This window comes from Miniopterus schreibersii (assembly GCF_964146895.1).
Source record: "Miniopterus schreibersii genome assembly, chromosome: 5".
Taxonomy (NCBI): domain Eukaryota; kingdom Metazoa; phylum Chordata; class Mammalia; order Chiroptera; family Miniopteridae; genus Miniopterus; species Miniopterus schreibersii.
In genome coordinates this window covers 17,771,730-17,791,278 of record NC_138106.1, presented here as the reverse complement: position 1 = coordinate 17,791,278, position 19,549 = coordinate 17,771,730, and the positions used below count along the sequence as shown (strand labels likewise).

At 35.8% G+C, this 19,549-nt stretch overlaps 1 protein-coding gene across 4 annotated transcripts; it reads left to right on the top strand.

Moving 5' to 3' along the window:
• Positions 1–19,277, top strand: SLC33A1 (solute carrier family 33 member 1). Of its 4 annotated transcripts, XM_081138360.1 has the most exons (7): positions 1–1,376; positions 9,271–9,461; positions 10,471–10,655; positions 10,925–11,042; positions 12,905–13,120; positions 13,813–14,008; positions 16,433–19,277. In XM_081138360.1, exons 1-6 carry the CDS (start codon positions 602–604, stop codon positions 13,978–13,980), a joined length of 1,653 nt encoding a protein of 550 aa, XP_080994486.1. In that variant the 5' UTR covers positions 1–601; the 3' UTR covers positions 13,981–14,008; positions 16,433–19,277. The 4 variants fall into 4 exon arrangements, with proteins under 4 accessions (XP_080994486.1, XP_080994485.1, XP_080994487.1 ...); XM_081138359.1 differs by lacking the exon at positions 16,433–19,277 and having other exon boundaries at positions 13,813–14,665; XM_081138362.1 differs by lacking the exons at positions 9,271–9,461; positions 16,433–19,277 and having other exon boundaries at positions 1,154–1,376; positions 13,813–14,665.
• Positions 19,278–19,549: the final 272 nt, after the last annotated feature.

The following is a 19,549-nucleotide window of genomic DNA, read 5'->3' as shown; positions in this document are numbered from 1 at the left end:
GCGCTGTGCGTCCGCCTTTAGCCTCCCAGGAGGTCCCGGCCGCCGGAGTCGCGGGTTCCTACCTGGCGTGGTAGCCCAGCCGGGCCCCGGGAGCGTGTCCTGATTGGCTTGCTCGGAAGGCGGGGACGGGACTTATTTGAGCCCAGGACCACTTCCTGAAGCGCGGGGCGGCAGGTTACCCGCTGCCTGGAGTTCTGTGGAGAAAGTGGTGACCGCCGCTTGCGGGGCGGCGCGCGGTGGGGTCGGTCGGAGGCCGGCCGTTCAGTTTCGCCGCAGTTAGGCGCCGGTTTCCATCTTGGCACCACGGCCCCGTCCTCCAGCCCCAAGCCCGGCGCGGCTGCCCGGGGGGCTTCTTCAGCCTCCTTGACGCCGCTCCAAGGGGCACCTACGTGGCGGTCGCCTGGGTGTCCAGCCAGGGGCCTGGCTCCGGGCTTCAGCACTCCGAGCCGCAGTAAGAAGTACCCGAGCCCCCCCGCGCCCTGATTCCCTCTCAGAACCGTCGAGACCTGGTTCAGAGCGGCAGCCTTGGACCTCAGACTAGACGGATCCAAGAGGCTCAGCCCCGGCATCTCCTCAGACTGGGCTCTGCGTCGTCTCGAATATGTCACCCACCATCTCCCACAAGGACAGCAGTCGGCAACGACGGCCGGGGGCTTTCAGCCACTCTCTGGATATGAAGAGCGGCCCTCTGCCGCCGGGCTGCTGGGACGACACTCACCCGGACTTGGTGGGCGGAGAAGGGGACAAAGAAGCTCTTCTTTGGGGCACCGGCGTCGATGACTTCTCAAAACCCCCCCGGAGCTGCCAGGCCGAACTAAGCAGCATTTTGCTGTTGCTTTTTCTTTACGTGCTCCAGGGCATTCCACTGGGCCTGGCGGGAAGCATACCACTCATTTTGCAGAGCAAAAATATTAGCTATACAGATCAGGCGTTCTTCAGTTTAGTCTTTTGGCCCTTCAGTCTCAAATTGCTCTGGGCTCCATTAGTTGATGCAGTTTACTTTAGGAACTTCGGCCGTCGCAAATCTTGGCTTGTCCCTACACAGTATGTACTGGGAATCTTCATGATATATTTATCCACTCAGGTGGACCGTTTGCTGGGGAATACTGACGGCACAGCCCCCGATGTGGTTGCTCTCACAGTGACATTCTTTTTGTTTGAATTCCTGGCCGCCACGCAGGACATCGCGGTGGATGGTTGGGCGTTAACTATGTTATCCCGGGAGAACGTGGGTTATGCTTCTACTTGCAATTCAGTGGGCCAAACAGCGGGCTACTTTTTGGGCAATGTTTTGTTTTTGGCCCTTGAATCTGCCGACTTTTGCAACAAATATTTGCGGTTTCAGCCTCAACCCAGGGGAATCGTTACTCTTTCAGGTATTTACAGTAGCATGCTGTTAGGTTATTTTATGTTTATGAATCCTTTTGACTGTGCGTGACATTGAAGGGAAGCTCATTACTTAATTTACTGGAAATCATTTTATGGGAGATGACCTGGGGTAAGTTTTATGTTCCACTAAAATGAGCTTTTTCTGTCTTAATGACTGCATTGGAGTAGTCATAATCTTTCAGTACCCAGTAAGCAAGGAGAGGCAACCTGTGCAATAACATTGATGTGGAATGGCAAACACAACTCAGTCTAGGGACCTGTTGCCTAATACACAGATGCACATTTTTTAAAAGTATGGCTAGTGTGAAGACACAAATCCAGCCTGACACCTGTGGTTCTTATTTTCCTTTTTTCTTTCCTTGGATTGAAGTTTCTAGCTCTAATCTTTCTGGTCCCTTTCTAGACCCTATTCTTATACCAGGAGTCTTCATTTAGCCCTCTTGTGAAAGGAATAGAGTTAATTTATTCAAACATTAACTAGTTGACTGAGAGTTCTAAGGGCCTGCTATAAAGCAGCGCCCAAACCACAAGGAATGGGAGAGGTACACGTTTTAGGGGAGCTCACAGTTGCTGGTTATTAACTGAGTGTGAGAGTCAGGCTTCACGTTGCAGATATTTGACCTTGTTGAATTATAAGATTCTGTGAAGTGGGTAAATGGAATTACAGAGTGCAGAACACCGAGTGAAAATGCACTGAAGCAGCAAAGTACAAAAAAGTACAGGACAGTGCCTACGATGTTCAAAGTGCCTGAAGCAATAATTGTGAGGACTGGCTGTGGGAAATAGTGCTAATAGAAAGGTAGTGACCAAGTTAGTAAGATTTCTTTTAAATGCTATGAGAAAGAGTTTGAAGAAATTGGATGTAAGTTCTACAAAATTTCCTCTTTTTCTGCATGGGTAAAGTACATGCCCCGGTAAGGTTTAAACTTTCCTAACAACTAGGAAACAGAAGTAAAATTGACAATATCAGTAATAACCACCATCAGGAATATAGCAGAATTCTTCATTCTGGTAGTGATGATGAATTTAAACAGCTAAACTTTCATCTTCCCAGTACTAGATTGGGATGCCCCACCAGGGTAAATGTCAGGGGTGGTGAGGGAAATGTAAGAGTATAATATTTTGGGAGTGGCAATGAGGGAGGGATTCACAACGGAACTACTCATTCCCAGAAATCCCCGGTATACCTCTACACCTCATATGGGACCTGCCTTTCTACCTCTTCAAACTGCTAGTGAGCCACTACTACTGATGAAATGATAATTGTACTTTTCTTCAGTTGGTTTGAGGCCAAAAGGGTTTAGAGCTCATTGCTCTGCAATAAATAGATTTGTCTCTGAATGTTCTGGGGTCCCACCCCTGCTCTATGGATAAATCTCTGCCTAAAAATAATTTGTGACTTGCATCAAATTGGCACCTTGTTGCTTTTTATGTGTCTTGCTTTTCATTGCGTATTGGACTGTTCAGGCCACCAGAGAAGACTAATGAGATGATGTGTTGCTTAACATAGGAAAGCCTCAGTAGAGAAATTAAGATTTAAGAGACCATGGAAACTAAATTACTAACAAGGTAAAGTATAACTTTCTCTTAAGTATGGTATAAGAGGGATGGATAGAACAGCATTCCCGAGAATGGCATTCAGGAGCCATTACAATTATACCCTCTCACAGCTCTTCCCTGATGGGAAGGTCAGAATTATGCCATTGGAGTTTTATTTGTACTGACTGATTATTTTGAATAGCTGTTTATTCTGTGGAATTTGAACTTTGTTCTCCAGGAAATTGTAGAAATAGCTTACTATTTAGAAGAGCTTACTATTTTATATCTGTAGTGGACTGCTGTTTCTGGCTTCAACATTTTAGTAAGTTAAGAGTTGAAGAGTTTCTGAATTTTCATTTGTCTCTTTATGTCTACACATATCACATTTGTAGGCTTGTACTTTCTGGAACTTAGTGTAACTAAGAAAAACTAGTGGTTTTGAGGAACTTAAAGAACATGGAAATAATCATGAAGGAAATAAAATTGTTTAGGTAATTAAAAAAGAGCCAAACATTAAGGCAGATTCCTGGAAAATCAGGAAATTAAAAATAGGCATAATTTTTTGGTGAAATTCTAAAATATGTTCTGTGATTAACACTTTGAGTGTTACAGATACGTGGAGATGGAACATACTGAGAAAGAATTGTTTTTTGCCATCTAGGAAGCAGTAATCTAAATAGTAAATATGGAACAAGGAGGATGGGGTGAGAACAGAATCCGTTAGAAACAAAACCATGGTTATGCTGAGATTGGCTTTGGTCCCTTAAAGTGTCCAGGACAGTACTGAACTCAGAAGTGGGCTTTTTCTGTTCTGCCACATTTGGTTTTCAAGGATCTTTAGTAGCAAAAAGGGATGACTTTTTAAGCTGCAAGAACTGATTAATCTAGAAGAACATAGAGATGAGAACATAACATTTCATGACTTGAAAGAATCACATATTTCAGTTCCTTTCATTCTTATAGGTGAAGTAACTGCAGCCAAGTGGCTAGTTAAAAGGTAGAGATACCTACAGGTTAGGTGTCCTGATTCCTTAAATGTAATACGTGCATAATGTAACAATACAGTGGAACCTCTGTTCTTGAACTTAATTCGTTCCAGAAGGCTGTTCAAAAACCAAAGCATTTTTTCCCATTAGAAATAATGTAAATAGAACGAATCTGTTCCAGGCCCCCAAATGATTCCCTGTTTTAACCTTTTTTATATACAGTACATGTTAAATGTACTGTTTAATCTAGAAATAAACACTTTAAAAACAAAAAGGACATGAAATGTAAATGAAAATTTAACAAAAAGGAAATGTGCAGTAAAAACTGAAAATTTAATAATAAGCAGCAACAAAAGCAAAAAAACACAAATATTTACAGCATAATTTTCTGAGATGTTAACAGCAGTAAACTTCTGAGATGTTAACAGCAGTAAACTGACTCATCTCTGTGTGTTTTTTTCTTTGTTTGTCGCCTGAGTCAGGAGTATAAGTCAGTTTACCGCTAAACCTCACGTTGTTGTTAACATCTCTGTATAATCGTAAAGTATGAGTTATTTTAAAAAAACAAACCAATACGAATTCATTACCTTAAAAGCTAATCTCTGTGTAAATATACCAAAAACCAAACCACTAACGTTACCTTAAAAGCTAATCTCTGTATAATAATTTAAAAAGTACGCTTTAGCCCTGGCCAGTGTGGTGCAGTTGTTAAAGCGTTGGGGAGGCAACCAATCGATGTGTCTCTCTCAGGTCAATGTCTTGCCCCTCTCTCTGTACCCCCTCCCACCCTCGCACTCTCTCTCAGAATCAATGGAAAAAATATCCTTGGGTAAAGACTAACAACAGCAACAACAAACAAAGTAAGCTTTATAAAAACAAAAACGTCCATTACCTTAAAAGCTAATCTCTGGTAAGGTTGATATAAAATCTTTGAGTTTAGCTTCCTTTTTGCCTTAAATGAAACAAGTTCATGAATTTGGTGGATCTTACATATCATTATAGACAAATGGAGCAAATTTGAACTTATTTTCAGTTGTTGGAGCCCTAGTACTAAAGTGAGATAAGTGGAGGAATACTGGTGTATTCAAGAGGGATTAGATATTAGATATTAAAAGCTGGAGCCCACACCATAGAAGGAAGGTCTTAAAGCCATTTTTCTTTTTTAAAGCAAAGCAAAGGAGAAATGGTGCTATGTGTGGTCTTTGTCCAGTGGAGAACTGTGGAATTGCTTTTGTGTGGAAAAATCCATTTACAAAATGCACGGTGAACAAAAAAATTATTTTATTTTATTTGGCATGACTTTTACTCTGACTTTCACTTCTAACTTTTATTGAAATTTATTTAGAGGCCAACTGAATTAGCCTGTAAGAGTTCTTTTTCGATTCTTTAAATTATCTTGACCTACATATCTTATTCCTACCACAGTCTTAGAACTTTTGCATTTTTAAATTTTCCATTCATTTTTTAAAACTTTTTATTTTAAAATAATTATGAGTTCACAGGAGGTGGCAAAGAAATATTTAGTAAACTCCCCAGCCTCCTCCCTTAACATCTTAGATACTATAGTACGATATCAAAACCAAAAAATTGACATTGATACAATCTATAGAGTTTATTCAGATTTCACCAGTTATACATGTACTCATTTATGTGTGTGCATAGGTGTCTGTGCATGGGTGTGGTATATGTGGTTTCATCACATATATAGCCTTGCATAACCACCACCACCGCAATCGAAATACTCAACCATACAATCATCACAAGACTCCTTTATGTTGTCTCTTTATAGCTATACCCATTTCTTCCTCTCCATCCCTAACGCCTAGATGCCATTAATCTGTTTTCCATCTTTATAATTATGTTATTTCAGAAATATTACCTAAATGAAATTATGCAGTATGCATCCTCTGGAGATTGGCCCTTTTCATTCAGCATAATTTCTTTGAGGTTCATCCAGGTTGTTGCATGTAGCAATAATTTGTGTCTTTTTATTGCCGATAAGTATTCCATTTGTTAGACATATCACAGTTTATTTCACAACTCATTTATTGAAGGAGATTTGAGTAGTTTCCAGTTTTGGGCTATTGCTGTGTGAAAATAAGGTCTTTATTTCTCAGAGATAAATGCCCAAGAATGCAAATGTTGGTTTATGGTAAGTCCATTTTTAGTTCTGAAAGGAACTGCCAAAATTTTTTGCAGGCGGCTATTCCATTTTGTCTCCCTACAAACAATATATGAGTGTTCCATTTTCTTTGTATCTTTGCCAGCATTTGATATGATAATTCCTTTTCTTTATTTTCCCAGTTCATTGTATTGATGGGATCTTTATTTTTCATTTTATTGCACTGTCCTATGTTTTGCCTTAAATATTAGGCACCTGGGTGCTAGCTATTATATCCTTCTTGGTTACTGGTGAATTGTTACATGCTCTTAATTTTTGCATTCATGGGAGCCCTAGGTAAGGTTTAGTAGCCACTTCAGAGTCTTTGCTCAAAAATCATGTTTATGAAACTTGAACATCAGCTTTGACATCTTGATCATATCATAGTACACATCATACATAGTATAAATCATAATACTTTTTTTTTTTTTTTTAAATATATCTTTTTTGATTTCGGAGAGAGAGAGACAGAAACATCAATGATGAGAGTCATTGATTGCCTGCAGCCCGCAATCAGGGCATGTGCCCTGACTGGGAATCGAACCCCGATCGCCTGGATCGTAGGTCGATGCTCAACCGCTGAGCCACGCCCGGCCGGGCAATCATAATACTTTTGTAGATAAATACTTAAATCAAAATTAACCAGAATGTTAATAATGGAATATTTAGATTCTTTTTTATAATAATACCTTTACAGTGGTTAGTATATCAGGCTATGTATGTTCTAGCATCAAAGCAATGTTAATAAACAATATGGTCAGTATTTATGGTAATTATGTATTTTCTGGCAGTGGCAAAGCCTCTTTTTCTGAGCTGTTAACTTCATTCTGTTCATGTGAACTATGGCAAGCCTTTGAATTAGGGTTTTGAATCATGCATTGTTACTACTTCCTCCTTTCATGTGCACTGTGATTTTATCCTCAAAGCTCAAAGAAATTACAAATAATCCTACCTGCAAACAGTACTGGAACCTGTTTAACTTGTTCTTATTCTTTTCCCCCCCCCTGGTATTGGTATTTAAATTCTAGGTGAAGACTTTGTTCATTAAAATTGGGAGAATATACTAAACAAATTTTATAAAAAAAGAGAACTGGAACTCATAATGTAGTATATAACTAACAGACTTTAAATTTTCACTTAACATTTATATACAGACCATTAATTGAAATTTCTGGTGACAGTGATAATAATACATTTTTAAGGGTTTCTTAAACAGTTAAACCAAATGAGAAACAAAAACTTTCTGAATGAGAATAATAATGTAAATGAAATTCTGTAAACAAGTCATCATTTGTCACATTTCACAGACGACATTAAGGATGCAAAAATAATGAACATTAGCCTCACTTAAAGAATAACCTTAAATTGTTCATTCCTTTTGACCCAGATTCCAAAACATCCTATTAACATAAACTAGAAATTGTAAAGATGTTATTTTGATAAACTTTAATCATAACTTATGTAGATTACTATTTTTAAATGGATACCTTTGTGTTTAAGAATGTTTTGTTTTTCTTCTGATATCTAAAATTAAGTATAACTTTGTCATGTTGGAGACAGAACTCACCTCTGAATACAAATTTCCATATGTGCTTCACGCATTTTAGCTTCTTTAATTTGCGTCATTTGAGCAGCATAGCCTTGTTTTTGGTTGGGCTTCTAGAGACTAAATAATTAGCCAATTCAAGTAAATTCTTATTTCAACATTAATTTTTAAAATATTTTATGCAGGTAGTATGAAATAATGGAAAGATTATAAACCCAAATTCAGATTTAGGTTCAATTTCTGCCTCCTAATAATTTTACCTTTGGCAAAGATTTAAGTATTCTGGGCTCTTCATGTCTGTATACTAATAATGCCTGCTTTGCCTGTCTCACATGTTTGCTATGAAAATCAAATCAGATAACATGTAAGAAAGGACCATTTAAACACTAAGGTGAAAATTGGTCTAAACAAATAATGCCGTATGTCTCCATCATAAGTGAGGTACAAGTGGTAGTGATCACCTTCAGCTAGCACAGAGCAGAGCAAGACCAAATTCAGAGGAAAAGCCCTGACTGAAGAATGTTCTATTCGTTTTTGAAAAAAGGTGACTAGGCTCCATGAACAGTAAGTTGTGCTACATGAGCAATAAAGTAACAAGTAAACACATATAAAAATGAGTACAAATCTAGAGTGTTAGAGCTAGAAAGCATCCAGGATTTTCTAGCCACGGCCCCTTATTTTATAAATGAGGAAACTGAACAGGGTTATCCAGTAAGTTTTATAGTGGCAAACTAAGATGCCTTTCTCAGGGTGGTTAAGGAGATACAGGTTTTGAAATTAATTGTATAAGGCATCAAATCACAATTTTATCACTGACTTAGAATGTAACTTCAGGCATAACCTCTCTAAGCCTGTTTCTTTATCTGTAACTTGGGACTAGTAATAAACTCATCTATTGAGTTGTAGAAAAGGAGATGGTATATGTAAAATGCTCAGCACACTTATGGTACATGATATACACAATAAATGGTGCCTTTATTATTACTATTATTTTTAGCTATTACACAGAATCTTCCGAAACATTATTTGCTCCCCCTGCTTAATTTGTTCAAAATAATGGCTAATATTCCAGCTATCTTTCACTGAAACAACCCAAACAGTAATCTTCATGTGTCCCCATTGTGCAAACTACAAGTATGGAGAAATTGTTTCTGTATCTTGGTGTTGAAAAGAGAAGGCTATTCTTAAACAGTTTAAAAACATTAGGAAGTTTAAAAATAAAAGTTGGAAAATTGAAATGATCATCTACTTATTGTCTAAGTTGTCATAATTTAATGGTTTAGGTGCTTAAGAAGTATGGCTCATGGGTCTTATGGGACATGAAAATCATCTCCCCCTAACCCCCAGCACTTTTCTTGAATAAAATGACAGACTTGTTTCATTTAACCCACTAAATATCTATACCCCCCCCCCCCCCGTTAAGTATCACTGTCTATTTTGGTTCTATACAATGTTGTTTAACAGAGCCAGGACTGTCTAGTTCATCTGCAATGCCTGGTGCTTATGGTACTTGAACATGATAGGCACATTGTGTCAGTTTTTTAAAAACAGATTTTTGTTGAGGAAAAGTTGTATACAGAATTATATAAAGTCAATGAAGTTATGTCATTTCAAAAGTTAATTATAGATTTCAACATTTTAAATTTCAGATTTCCTTTTTTTCTGGGGAACTGTATTTTTGATAACAACAACTTTAGTTGCTGTTCTGAAAAAAGAAAACAAAGAGGTATCAGTAGGAAAAGAAGAAACCCAAGGGATCACAGATACTTACAAGCTGCTTTTTGCAATTATAAAAATGCCAGCAGTACTGACATTTTGCCTTCTGGTTCTAACTGCAAAGGTAAGAGATTTATAAAGCTAATTTACCATTCTGTTATAATTACCAATATGATGAAGCACTTTTGTTGTCTTTTCATATCATAGGTTCCTTTCCACTACTATTAGAATTTAACAATAAAAAACAATTTTCTGTTTATTAAATGTGTTTTAAAAGGTGTGATGATATCAAATATAATTTCTGAATGTCTTGGGATCTTGGAAAGAATTATGCCAATTTGAAGTATGTCTAATAAATGTGAAATTTTGTTTAATGAATGCCATTATTGCTTGGTATACAAGTGAATGCCTTGAAAAAAAAAATAATAGGTCTCTACTGTTATAATGAGTATACATTTAATGTGAGAGATAATAAAATTATTTACTTAGAATGTGATTTACAAAGATATAGAAATGTATGAGTATTAGAAGTTTATTTAAAACTCAGTTGAATATTTTTTCATGTTAGAAGGAAATGTAAAAGAAATGGGGATTTTGGTGATTTTTATTTTATCCTTTATGTTTTCTGTATTAAGACGTCCTAATTTTATAGCTCTAAAACATTTTAAAGACATTACACTAGAAGAAAGGTGAGTGTAGTTTGTTTTAGTGAGCTGTTGCTACTGTTGGAATTAATATTTCTAAAATCTAAAATCAGTTATAGGAGCAGTGATGCTCCATTTTAACCAGATTTATTTGGAGTCAAAGACTTTTAAACTTAAAATACATAAATCAGTAAGTTTGGATTTGGACACTTTATTTTAAGAGATTGAACTTTGAAGTGGAAATTTAGTTGTAATTAGAGCCACCTATAGTTCCTAAGAGTGCTGAAGTTTTAGTTGTTTTCACTGAATATTGTCAGTAGACCATAGGGCAAAGTGTACCTTCTCTAACTTGATTGTTGTACCAGATGTAATAATAAACTTGTAACTGGCATGGGTTAATCATGAGATTGAGGTTATTGAAGAACTTATGCTTGGAAGAAAATATTTCATAAATCATAAATTAAAATATTTTTTGTTTTTATATTACAGATTGGTTTTTCAGCAGCAGATGCAGTAACAGGACTGAAATTGGTAGAAGAGGGAGTACCCAAAGAACATTTAGCCTTATTGGCAGTTCCAATGGTTCCTTTGCAGATCATATTGCCCCTGATCATCAGCAAATACACTTCAGGTCCCCAGCCACTAAACGTATTTTACAAAGCCATGCCCTACAGGTAAAAACAAAATAAAACCTTTGTAAATAAGAAAGGTTAAGTGAGGAACATTCATTAGTATCACTAACATCTGTAGAATATATATGGGAAAAGGCTTGAAAAGCATCTTTGACTTTAATATCATTTATATACACTGCTACCTCTTTTTAACCTCCTAATAGGCTTAGATTCAGGCTTTTTCCCCGTGGTAGACACAAATATCTTTTCTAGTTGTTTTTTTAACCTAAAATGGAAGTCAGCTCCATGTTTCTTTTTTTTCTTTCTTATAGATTATTGCTTGGGTTAGAGTTCTCTTTGCTGGTTTGGTGGACTCCTAAAGTAGAACATCAAGGGGGATTCCCTGTATATTACTATATCATACTGCTGCTGAGTTATGCGTTACACCAGGTAAGCTTGTTGTAGTTTTCTCTGGAAGTAAACTGTTCTTGGTAAAATAAAGACGACATTTTTCTACAGTTGCCTTAAAATAATGATAAATTTTAAGACTTAAGCACAGATCTGACAATGAAGTTATTTGACTGTGTACTTTAGCCCTTGCAACTTTTGATTTAATGAGGTTTATCCATGGAAAGAGAATTTATTCTTCATTCGTTTCATTCTTTTGTTCATTTGACAAGTATTTTTTATATTTCAGAATTTATTCCAAAGGTAGTAATTCTACCCTTGCGAAGTATTTCTCAGTCCATCCCTAGATTTGGATTCATTCTTTCTTCTAGTCCCAATATTTTTTTCTTTTTGAAAGTATTAATAAATAATGATAGCTACTGGGTTAAAGGTTCCAGGTTTTTGGTTTAGATTCTGTATTGAAAGTTATAACTTACTCTTTGTGGTTTTGGAAGCTGTGTGTCAATCTGCTTTTTCTTTCTTTATTAAATATGTTTGTAATACCTAAAAAAAGTGATCCCCACTTTGCCCTAACCTCACCTAAGCTACCATTGCAGAATGTGGTTTTGTTCTGGGGGCAAGTGATTCAAGTAAATGGCAAATGCCCAGCAATATCCTTTGGGACTCAACTGCAGTTATTGCTAATGTGTATTTTAGAGTCACTTTGGATTTTTCAGTGGAACCTAGCTTAAGCATTTTGAAAGTTATATTTACCAACTCCTCACTTTGTTTTTAACTGAAACCTAAAAATATGGCTACCAGGTAATCTTAGTAATGTTTTTGCATGCAGTTGTATCATTTAGGAGAACTCCATAGTGGACCATGTCTGACTAACTATGTAAATCATTGAGGCCAGGGTGTCAAGTATAATTTTCTTTTGTTTTCCACATAATTAATGCTAGGCACAAAAGTTAAAAGAAGTGCTTTAGCTTAGCAAATGCTTCACTATCTGTGTAAGTAAAAGAAAACTATGATGTAGTAGCCCAAAACTCATTTGTTTGACCTTGGATTTCACTAGAGAATTTTTCAAAGTGTACTCATTGAAAATCAGACAACCAGATACTTTGTGGGGAAAAAGGTACAAGGCCAAGTATATTTGAGAAATGATACATGATATAACCCCTCTTTATGTAGCAACTTAATCATTCCTTCAACAGATATTAAGTGGGCAACGATTTCATGCCAGAAAACACATTCTAAGTACTAAAATATAACAGTGAATAAATCATTCCGAAATCCCTACCCCTTTAGGAGTTTACATCCTAAAGGCTTTCAGAAGGCCTCTAGTGAAAGGGACCTGTTCAATTTTATGTAACTTTGTGTTTCTCAGTCTTCTTGATATTGGAACATCCCATGGTACAGTATTCAAAGGAGTATATAGTTGTATTTCATGTTTCTTTTAATATGAGTGCTTAAATGTATAATACATATATACATATAAATAGATGCACACACATATATGATATATTTAGATACAGTACAAATACAGGGTTTTGCTTATTGATATATGCATCTTCAAAGCCACCTCATCTGTCATTTTAAGCTGTCATTTATTTAGGTCCCAGTAGCACGATTTGTGTACTTCTGTTTACAGTACTTACCACATTTTATCATAATTTATTCACTATTTTCCTAGCCTAGAAGAAATTCTTGAAGGGCACAAGAGACTGTCTTAGTCATCTTTATAGTGTCATGATCTGGCTTAAAGCCTGGTCAATAAGAAATGTTCAGTAAATGTTTGTTGACTTGAGTTTAATAAGGGTCATGAAAATTAATTTTCAAGTTTATAATTTTTATTTTCTTAATTCAGACTATAGCTTTATAAAGTCTAATCATACTAAAGATGTTTTACATTTTCCTTGTAGGTTACATTGTACAGCATGTATGTTTCCATAATGGCTTTTAATGCAAGGGTTAGTGATCCACTTATTGGAGGAACATATATGACCCTTTTAAATACTGTGTCCAACCTGGGAGGAAACTGGCCTTCTACAGTAGCCCTTTGGCTAGTAGATCCCCTCACTATGAAAGAGTGTATAGGAGCATCAAATCAGAATTGTCAAACACCAGATAATATTGAGGTAAGTATGTTGTAATTTTAAAAAACATTAAACTAATATTAAGATATTAATTTTGTTATTTTGCCTCTAGAAGTACTATATTTTAAAAATCATATCTGCCCATTGTTTCTCATGTAGAAATCTACATATTTTTTTTCTTTCCCGTCATAACTAAGGGTTTTAATGCACTGAAATCAGTAAGAGTAGCTTACTTGAGGGTGCTTCTCAGCAAGGGAGGGGCAGTCTGCTCTCTCCTCCACCTGAGGATCGCTGTCCTACACAATAGATACTTAATAAATTAATACTTTGTTAATAAATTAAATTAATACTTATTAATAGTTAATAAGTCTTATACTGATAGTAAAAAGGAAATTTCATTGGCTATTCATTTAACAATTGTAGATAAAACCAAGTGGTTAATAGTTTGTTGATAGATTATTTCAAAGTAACATTAGCCTACTTTTAGAGTAGATTCATTGGACATTTCTTCACCTTTTCAAATATGAAAAGCTGTATCTTGAAAATGAGTATTGTGTATAGCATGAGCTGAAAATTGCTTTTAATCCTGTTAGCATTAGGGAGATTAAGATACATTAACATGTAACAAAAATAAATTTTGATCAGTCTTTTAAATTACAAAGTAGAAACATGTAAATTGCTAAATACTTCCATTTTGAAATTATGGAATATTTATTATAGTTTTATTTTTACAGCTTTGCAAAAAACTCGGTGGCTCGTGTGTTACAGCACTGGATGGTTATTATGTGGAGTCCATTATTTGTGTGCTTATTGGATTTGGGTGGTGGTTCTTTTTTGGTCCAAAATTTAAAAAGTTACAAGATGAAGGACTGTCTTCATGGAAGTGCAAAAGGAACAATTAATGCATTTACTACTGGACATTCTAAAAAGGTAACTATAGTTTAGTTTTAATTCAGAGAACTATGCTAATCAGTGCACAGGAGTATAAAATATCATTTTAAACAAGGAAATTATTACTATAAAATGCCAAATGGCTAAAAAATGGAGACCTCTCTATATACATGATTATATAGTCCTTGCCTTGTTAATGTATTTACAGTTTACTTAAGGTCAGGAAATCTGTTCTAAAACAGCTTTCCTGGCCTTGTTATTTGATTTATATCTTTTTAATTTACTGACCAAAGTATCTTTTAAGCAGCACTGCAGTAGCCATGGGTGGTAACCATGCAGTCAAGTATTGTTATCAGTTCCTATCCTTGAGCTGTATCTAAAATTTTGGTAAAATATATTAAATGGAAAAGAGCTTGATATTCAGGTACTAATTATAACACCCCTGACCTGTTGAAAGTTAAATCTTATTTTGAATTTCAAATTGTTAAATTCTATGTGGAATTTCCTGAGAAGAAAATTTAGACTACTGACTGAAATGCCATTTTAGTTGTTATTTTTCTGACCACAACCACATTGTACTAATGAATCTGTGTTAAAAAGACGATTTTAAAGTAGGTCCTGCTTTTGTAGGCATTAAAGATTTATAAGAAGATTATTCAAACTATTTTTTATATAATAAAAAGCTATGATTTTTAAGTTATTGATTCTCTGTCCACCCTTTTTGGAAGATATTTTGATTCCTTGTTAACTTTTACCCTAAAGCATGCTTATGTTTTTTGTCATAAGTGCTACATGGCACACAGAAATCTCATGAGTGGATCAAATTTAGTGTTGTATACATGTTGGTGGCAAAGTTTTGAAAATAAAAATTAAATGTTTTTCTTCGAGTAGGTTTTTTTTAATTACTGAGAATTAAAAAAAGAACAGTAAGTCTTTCAGATTAAGTAAAATTTAAGTGAGTTATACTAGAATTAAAAAAAGTTTTAAGGAGAGAGACAAAGACATTTTGTGCCTTTGACAAATTAAATCATGAGGTGGAAGAATGTTTCTTAATTAAGCACTTTACTAGTGAGAAAAGATCTCACAATTATTTTATATCAGATCAGGTACTGTATTTCCACTTATTAAAACACAATCTTCTGTTTGTAAACTGTAGTTTCCAGTAGAGAATTGGTATTCCCAGAGAGTTAAGCTTTTCAGTACTTTAGCAACTTCCGACATGTACAGTCGGTAATAAGGTCCTTGGCATATTTTGTGTTATGTACTACTATCACTTTTTAAAGATTATATAAATCCTTCAAAAGTTAGAGAAAAGAGATTAAGTAGAGTCTTACTTAATAATTTTGTTTTTGTGGAAAATATACACCAACTCCTGGTTTTGTTAACTTTGTAACATAGGTTGAGTTTTAGAGCGGGCTTTTTATACGTAATGGAGGGTATACTGGGTGGGAGAGAGTGGCACTGGGCATCTGAAGAAAGGTAGATGGAGGAGGCGGCCTCCAGAGCACGTTCATGGCCATGGAAAGCGGTGCTGGGCACTGATGTCAGATTCTGAGGAGTCACCTGGAATCATCCTAGAGACAGGGAGGCTACACCAAATGGTAGGCTCCAGTACTTTGTCACACGGGTTGTGCATATCATGTATTATAATCAAAATGTTTACTTGAATAAAGAAAAACCACTCTCATACGTGAAATGTATTTTGATATTTAGTTTTTGGAGTAGGGAGATCACATTTCCAAAATTACCTTTTATTTCTTTCTTATTCATGTTACTACAAATTATACATACTTTCAAACATACTTTTAAGTCTACAAATCTTTAATGATTGTAGGTTTAAAATATATTTTAAGCCTTTAGTTATGAGGTGGAAGCCAGTAATTGCATTTGTTCTAGAAATGAACAGTTATTTTAAATTGTAGTCATGTTTATTTGGATACATGCTTGTAGTGCATGTCCAGAATTACTTATTATTAGCTTTGTGCAACTATGTAGCATGCATTGATTACTGATGGCATTTTAACAAATAATCTACCTAAATCAGAGGGTCTGTTAATTGTAAATCAGTAGTACTAGAAAATACTACCTATTTTTGTGTGTATTTTTCTTTACTGGTTGATCTACCCTCAAGGATGAACATTCACTCCTCTGGTTAATGTATATATTTACTGGCTAATATGGGATATAAACATATCTCTTTATGTCAGTATCTCCATTTACATATTGGTTGCAACCTGTATGCATCTAATATGAGTCTGAAAAATTCTTATAAGATTAGCTAAGACTAAAACTAAAAACTTCCTCCTTTATAAATATTTTAACTGCTTGGTCAATCATAAAAAATTTGTTCAACATCTAAAATAGATTTTTCTTTTTTTAAATATATTAAACCTTTGAAATTTAAACCTGCAATCTAAACCTATTATTTTATTCCTTTATTACAAGGGCTTTTATTTTAAACAGGTGTCAGTGGGGACTTGAAACTCCTGAATTACTTGCAAAACTGGATATGTAATTTTTTGTTTTTCTGGATGGAGCTCTTGTTAAAATTTTAATGGACTGTGACCCAAAAAAGTGTAAAGTCATGGCCTTACTGAATGTGGGCTGTACTGTGAATTGTAAACGTAAATTTGAAATAATAGTTGTGACGCTAATGTTTAAAGCATCCTGAAAAAATGTTAAAAGAAAAATCTATGATGAAAATGAAAATTTCTGCGTCTGTGATACTGAACTTGAACTGTAAAGGGGGCTTAGGGCAAATAAAACATTACTGGTAGAAAAGGGACATAACGGTGAATTTTATCCCACAAAAGATGTATCTTAGCCACAGAATCCTTTTTTCTTTTTCTTTCTTTTTAATCTTTTTTTCTTATGAAAAATTTCTATTTTGCCTTGTTAACAGAAACCCAGAAAAGTACATTTTATATTCGCTGGTGCAGATCAGTATTTAATATTACACAAGACCAGACTTGTTTTTGTATTTGGGGCATCATGTTCTTTCATGTAGCTGAAAGAATGAGGAAAACTGTAACACAGAACCTACAAAAATAAAGAACCAACTTGTTTGGAACAGTCTACACAGATTCCCCTCTACAGTGTTTTTTACCTTAATATTAGAGAAAGTAAACTTTAAAAATAATTTTATTATAACTAGGTTAATATGTTTAATAGCCATTTTAGTTGCAGAAGGGAAGGTCATAATAGTGCATTGTAACTACTGATAGATTTTTTTAACCAGTATCTTTGGTAGACAGCAAGGCATAATTATTTTATCTTCTATTAGAAGGTTTAAAATGTCCATTGTAGACTGTTCTCTTCCACTTCAGCTTAAACCCTGTCTGATTTGACTGTGCCAAATTTTAATGTTATCATTATTCAGTTTGAGGTTGAGAGCCTTTCCATGTTGTACCTGTCAAAACTTCTAGCAGAGTCTTCATTTTACCTCTCTAAATTGTTAGCAAGGTAGGACGGGCATGGAGAGCTGATATTCCTTCCCGGAATTCTGTTTTGGTGGAGGCAGGTCCTGTATCAGGGCAGGATCATTAATGTACAGGACTCATGCCCTCTTCCTTAAGTGAATAGAAACGTCATGTGACTGTTGGATTATAAAGATTGCTTTTAAGGAGGTTTTCGTTTTTTTGGGGGGGGGGGTATGCAGTGGATATTTTGTAGAAGAAAAGTTCTATGTAGTAAAATGAAAAGTCTATGACTGATCATAGTTCAGCTTTAAAAAAAATTGCCAAGTTATAACTACAAATATATTAAGATATCAGCAGTATTAATTGGCATAGTTTATATTAAGCCTTGGAGCACTGAGAAAACGGTTGCTACATTCAATAGTTCTTTATTGTCAATGCAGACATAACTTTTTATAACCATTTTGTGTGAAGAATGATGTTTAAAAAACACTACAAAATTAATAAGGTATTGCATAATTCTTAGGGAATTATCAGAAGTCTAAAATTTAGTACCCTAGCTAGTTGCAGTTAATCAGTCACTATTATAAAATGTAAATATTAAAGCCTATTCTTATTTTCAAAGTGAAAAGTAAACTGTTCATGTTAAGTTTAATGTGCTAAGACTCTAGCTAGTGATAACCTCGGGAGGCAAACATTTCAGTTTTACCATCCAGCCTTCTAAATTAGGCTTATTGCATGAGAGAGTAGGATGGCAGAGCAATGTACTACAAATAGGACAGTCCTGTGAGACTTTTAATTCTGAACTTAGTGATATAAAGATTACAAGCTGTATTACAGGCGTTATCTATACATTATCCTTAATATATTGGTGAGTCTCTTACAGACTTGGATTCTTACTTTGATTCAACAAATTTATTATCTTTTCTGCAGTAAAAATTTCCTGGCATGTCTTTCTCCTTTAGAGGTTCATATTTTACTCAGCGAAGAAAGGGCAATGAAAGACAGAGGAGGCAAAGAGTAACTGTTCAGGGGAGTGCTCTGGAGAGGCGGTTTTCTTCCACATGCTTACCACATCCCCTTCTGAGGGCGAATGCCATGCTGTGAGCTCCGCTTGGCCCTGGCTCTTCAGGCACTTGGCCAAGCGACTCTAGCTTTATCTTTCAGCTTCAGTGGCCATTTTGAGCACTTAACCTTGTCACACTGACTCCAGCTGATTGTCCCTGACTGAAGCATGGCCAATTTATAGGTCAGCTACCAGTCCATTAGGTTTCTTGGCATGAAAACCAAGCTTGATATGGATGGTAATGCCTGGACCAATCATAGTTTTTTAGGAAATCATGCAAAGTGTGAGATACATTGTGTTAGCAGTGGAAGAATAAGAAACTCACAGCGAGGCAGACGTGGAGTTGGAGATAGGTTAATAATATTTGCAGGAGTAAAGGAACTGCTGCTGCTGAGGAAGGGGACAGTTGGTGGCTAAACTCAGTAGAGCTGTGTTCTAACGTAGAATGCAGCCCCAACTCCATTCTAGACATGAGACCTAGTCTACTGCAATTCCCCATCCGTGCCTGATGACCCACTGGAGGTCCCAGGGTTCGTTCTTTCTACAAGTGTCATACTATCCAAAGGCTTCCCTCCACCTATTAAAAAAGTCAATCAATCAAGGTATACTTTATACATAAGTGCACTTGTCAATTTGAATTGTATACAAAAGCTTTGCTCCAATATAATTCTGTTCCCTCAACCCTCCTTTGTGCTATTCTTGTCATACAAATTATATCTTTATGCATTATATGCCCATCAACACAGTTTTATAGACATTGTTTTATCTAAAACATACAGGAGAAGCAAAGAGTTATAAATAAAAGTACATACATGGGGTGTTTTGTATTTTGCTGTGTAGTTCCTTGACTTGTACGCTTTAATCCTTGGTATGAATTCTGGTTCCTAGCTCTGCTCTCCCTAAAAGTGTAGGACTAGTTGGCCTGGAAGAAGATGGAAGGAAGCGGAAGGGAGAACAGAGAGGAGAGGGAAGGATAGGGAGAGATTTTGCCGCAGAGAGAACTGATGCCTCTCACTCGGCTAATATTTAATAGATTCTCCTGGGTACCAGGAGCTCCGCTTGGCACTGGCTCTTCAGGCACAGACACAGACACAGTAA

Bases quoted from the DNA above. Each gene is read 5' to 3' on its own strand.
- SLC33A1 (XM_081138360.1), top strand. From the start codon at position 602: ATGTCACCCACCATCTCCCACAAGGACAGCAGTCGGCAACGACGGCCG. The intron at 9,462-10,470 runs GTAAGAGATTTA...TTTATATTACAG, and splicing joins TTCTGGTTCTAACTGCAAAG to ATTGGTTTTTCAGCAGCAGA. The intron at 10,656-10,924 runs GTAAAAACAAAA...TCTTTCTTATAG, and splicing joins TACAAAGCCATGCCCTACAG to ATTATTGCTTGGGTTAGAGT.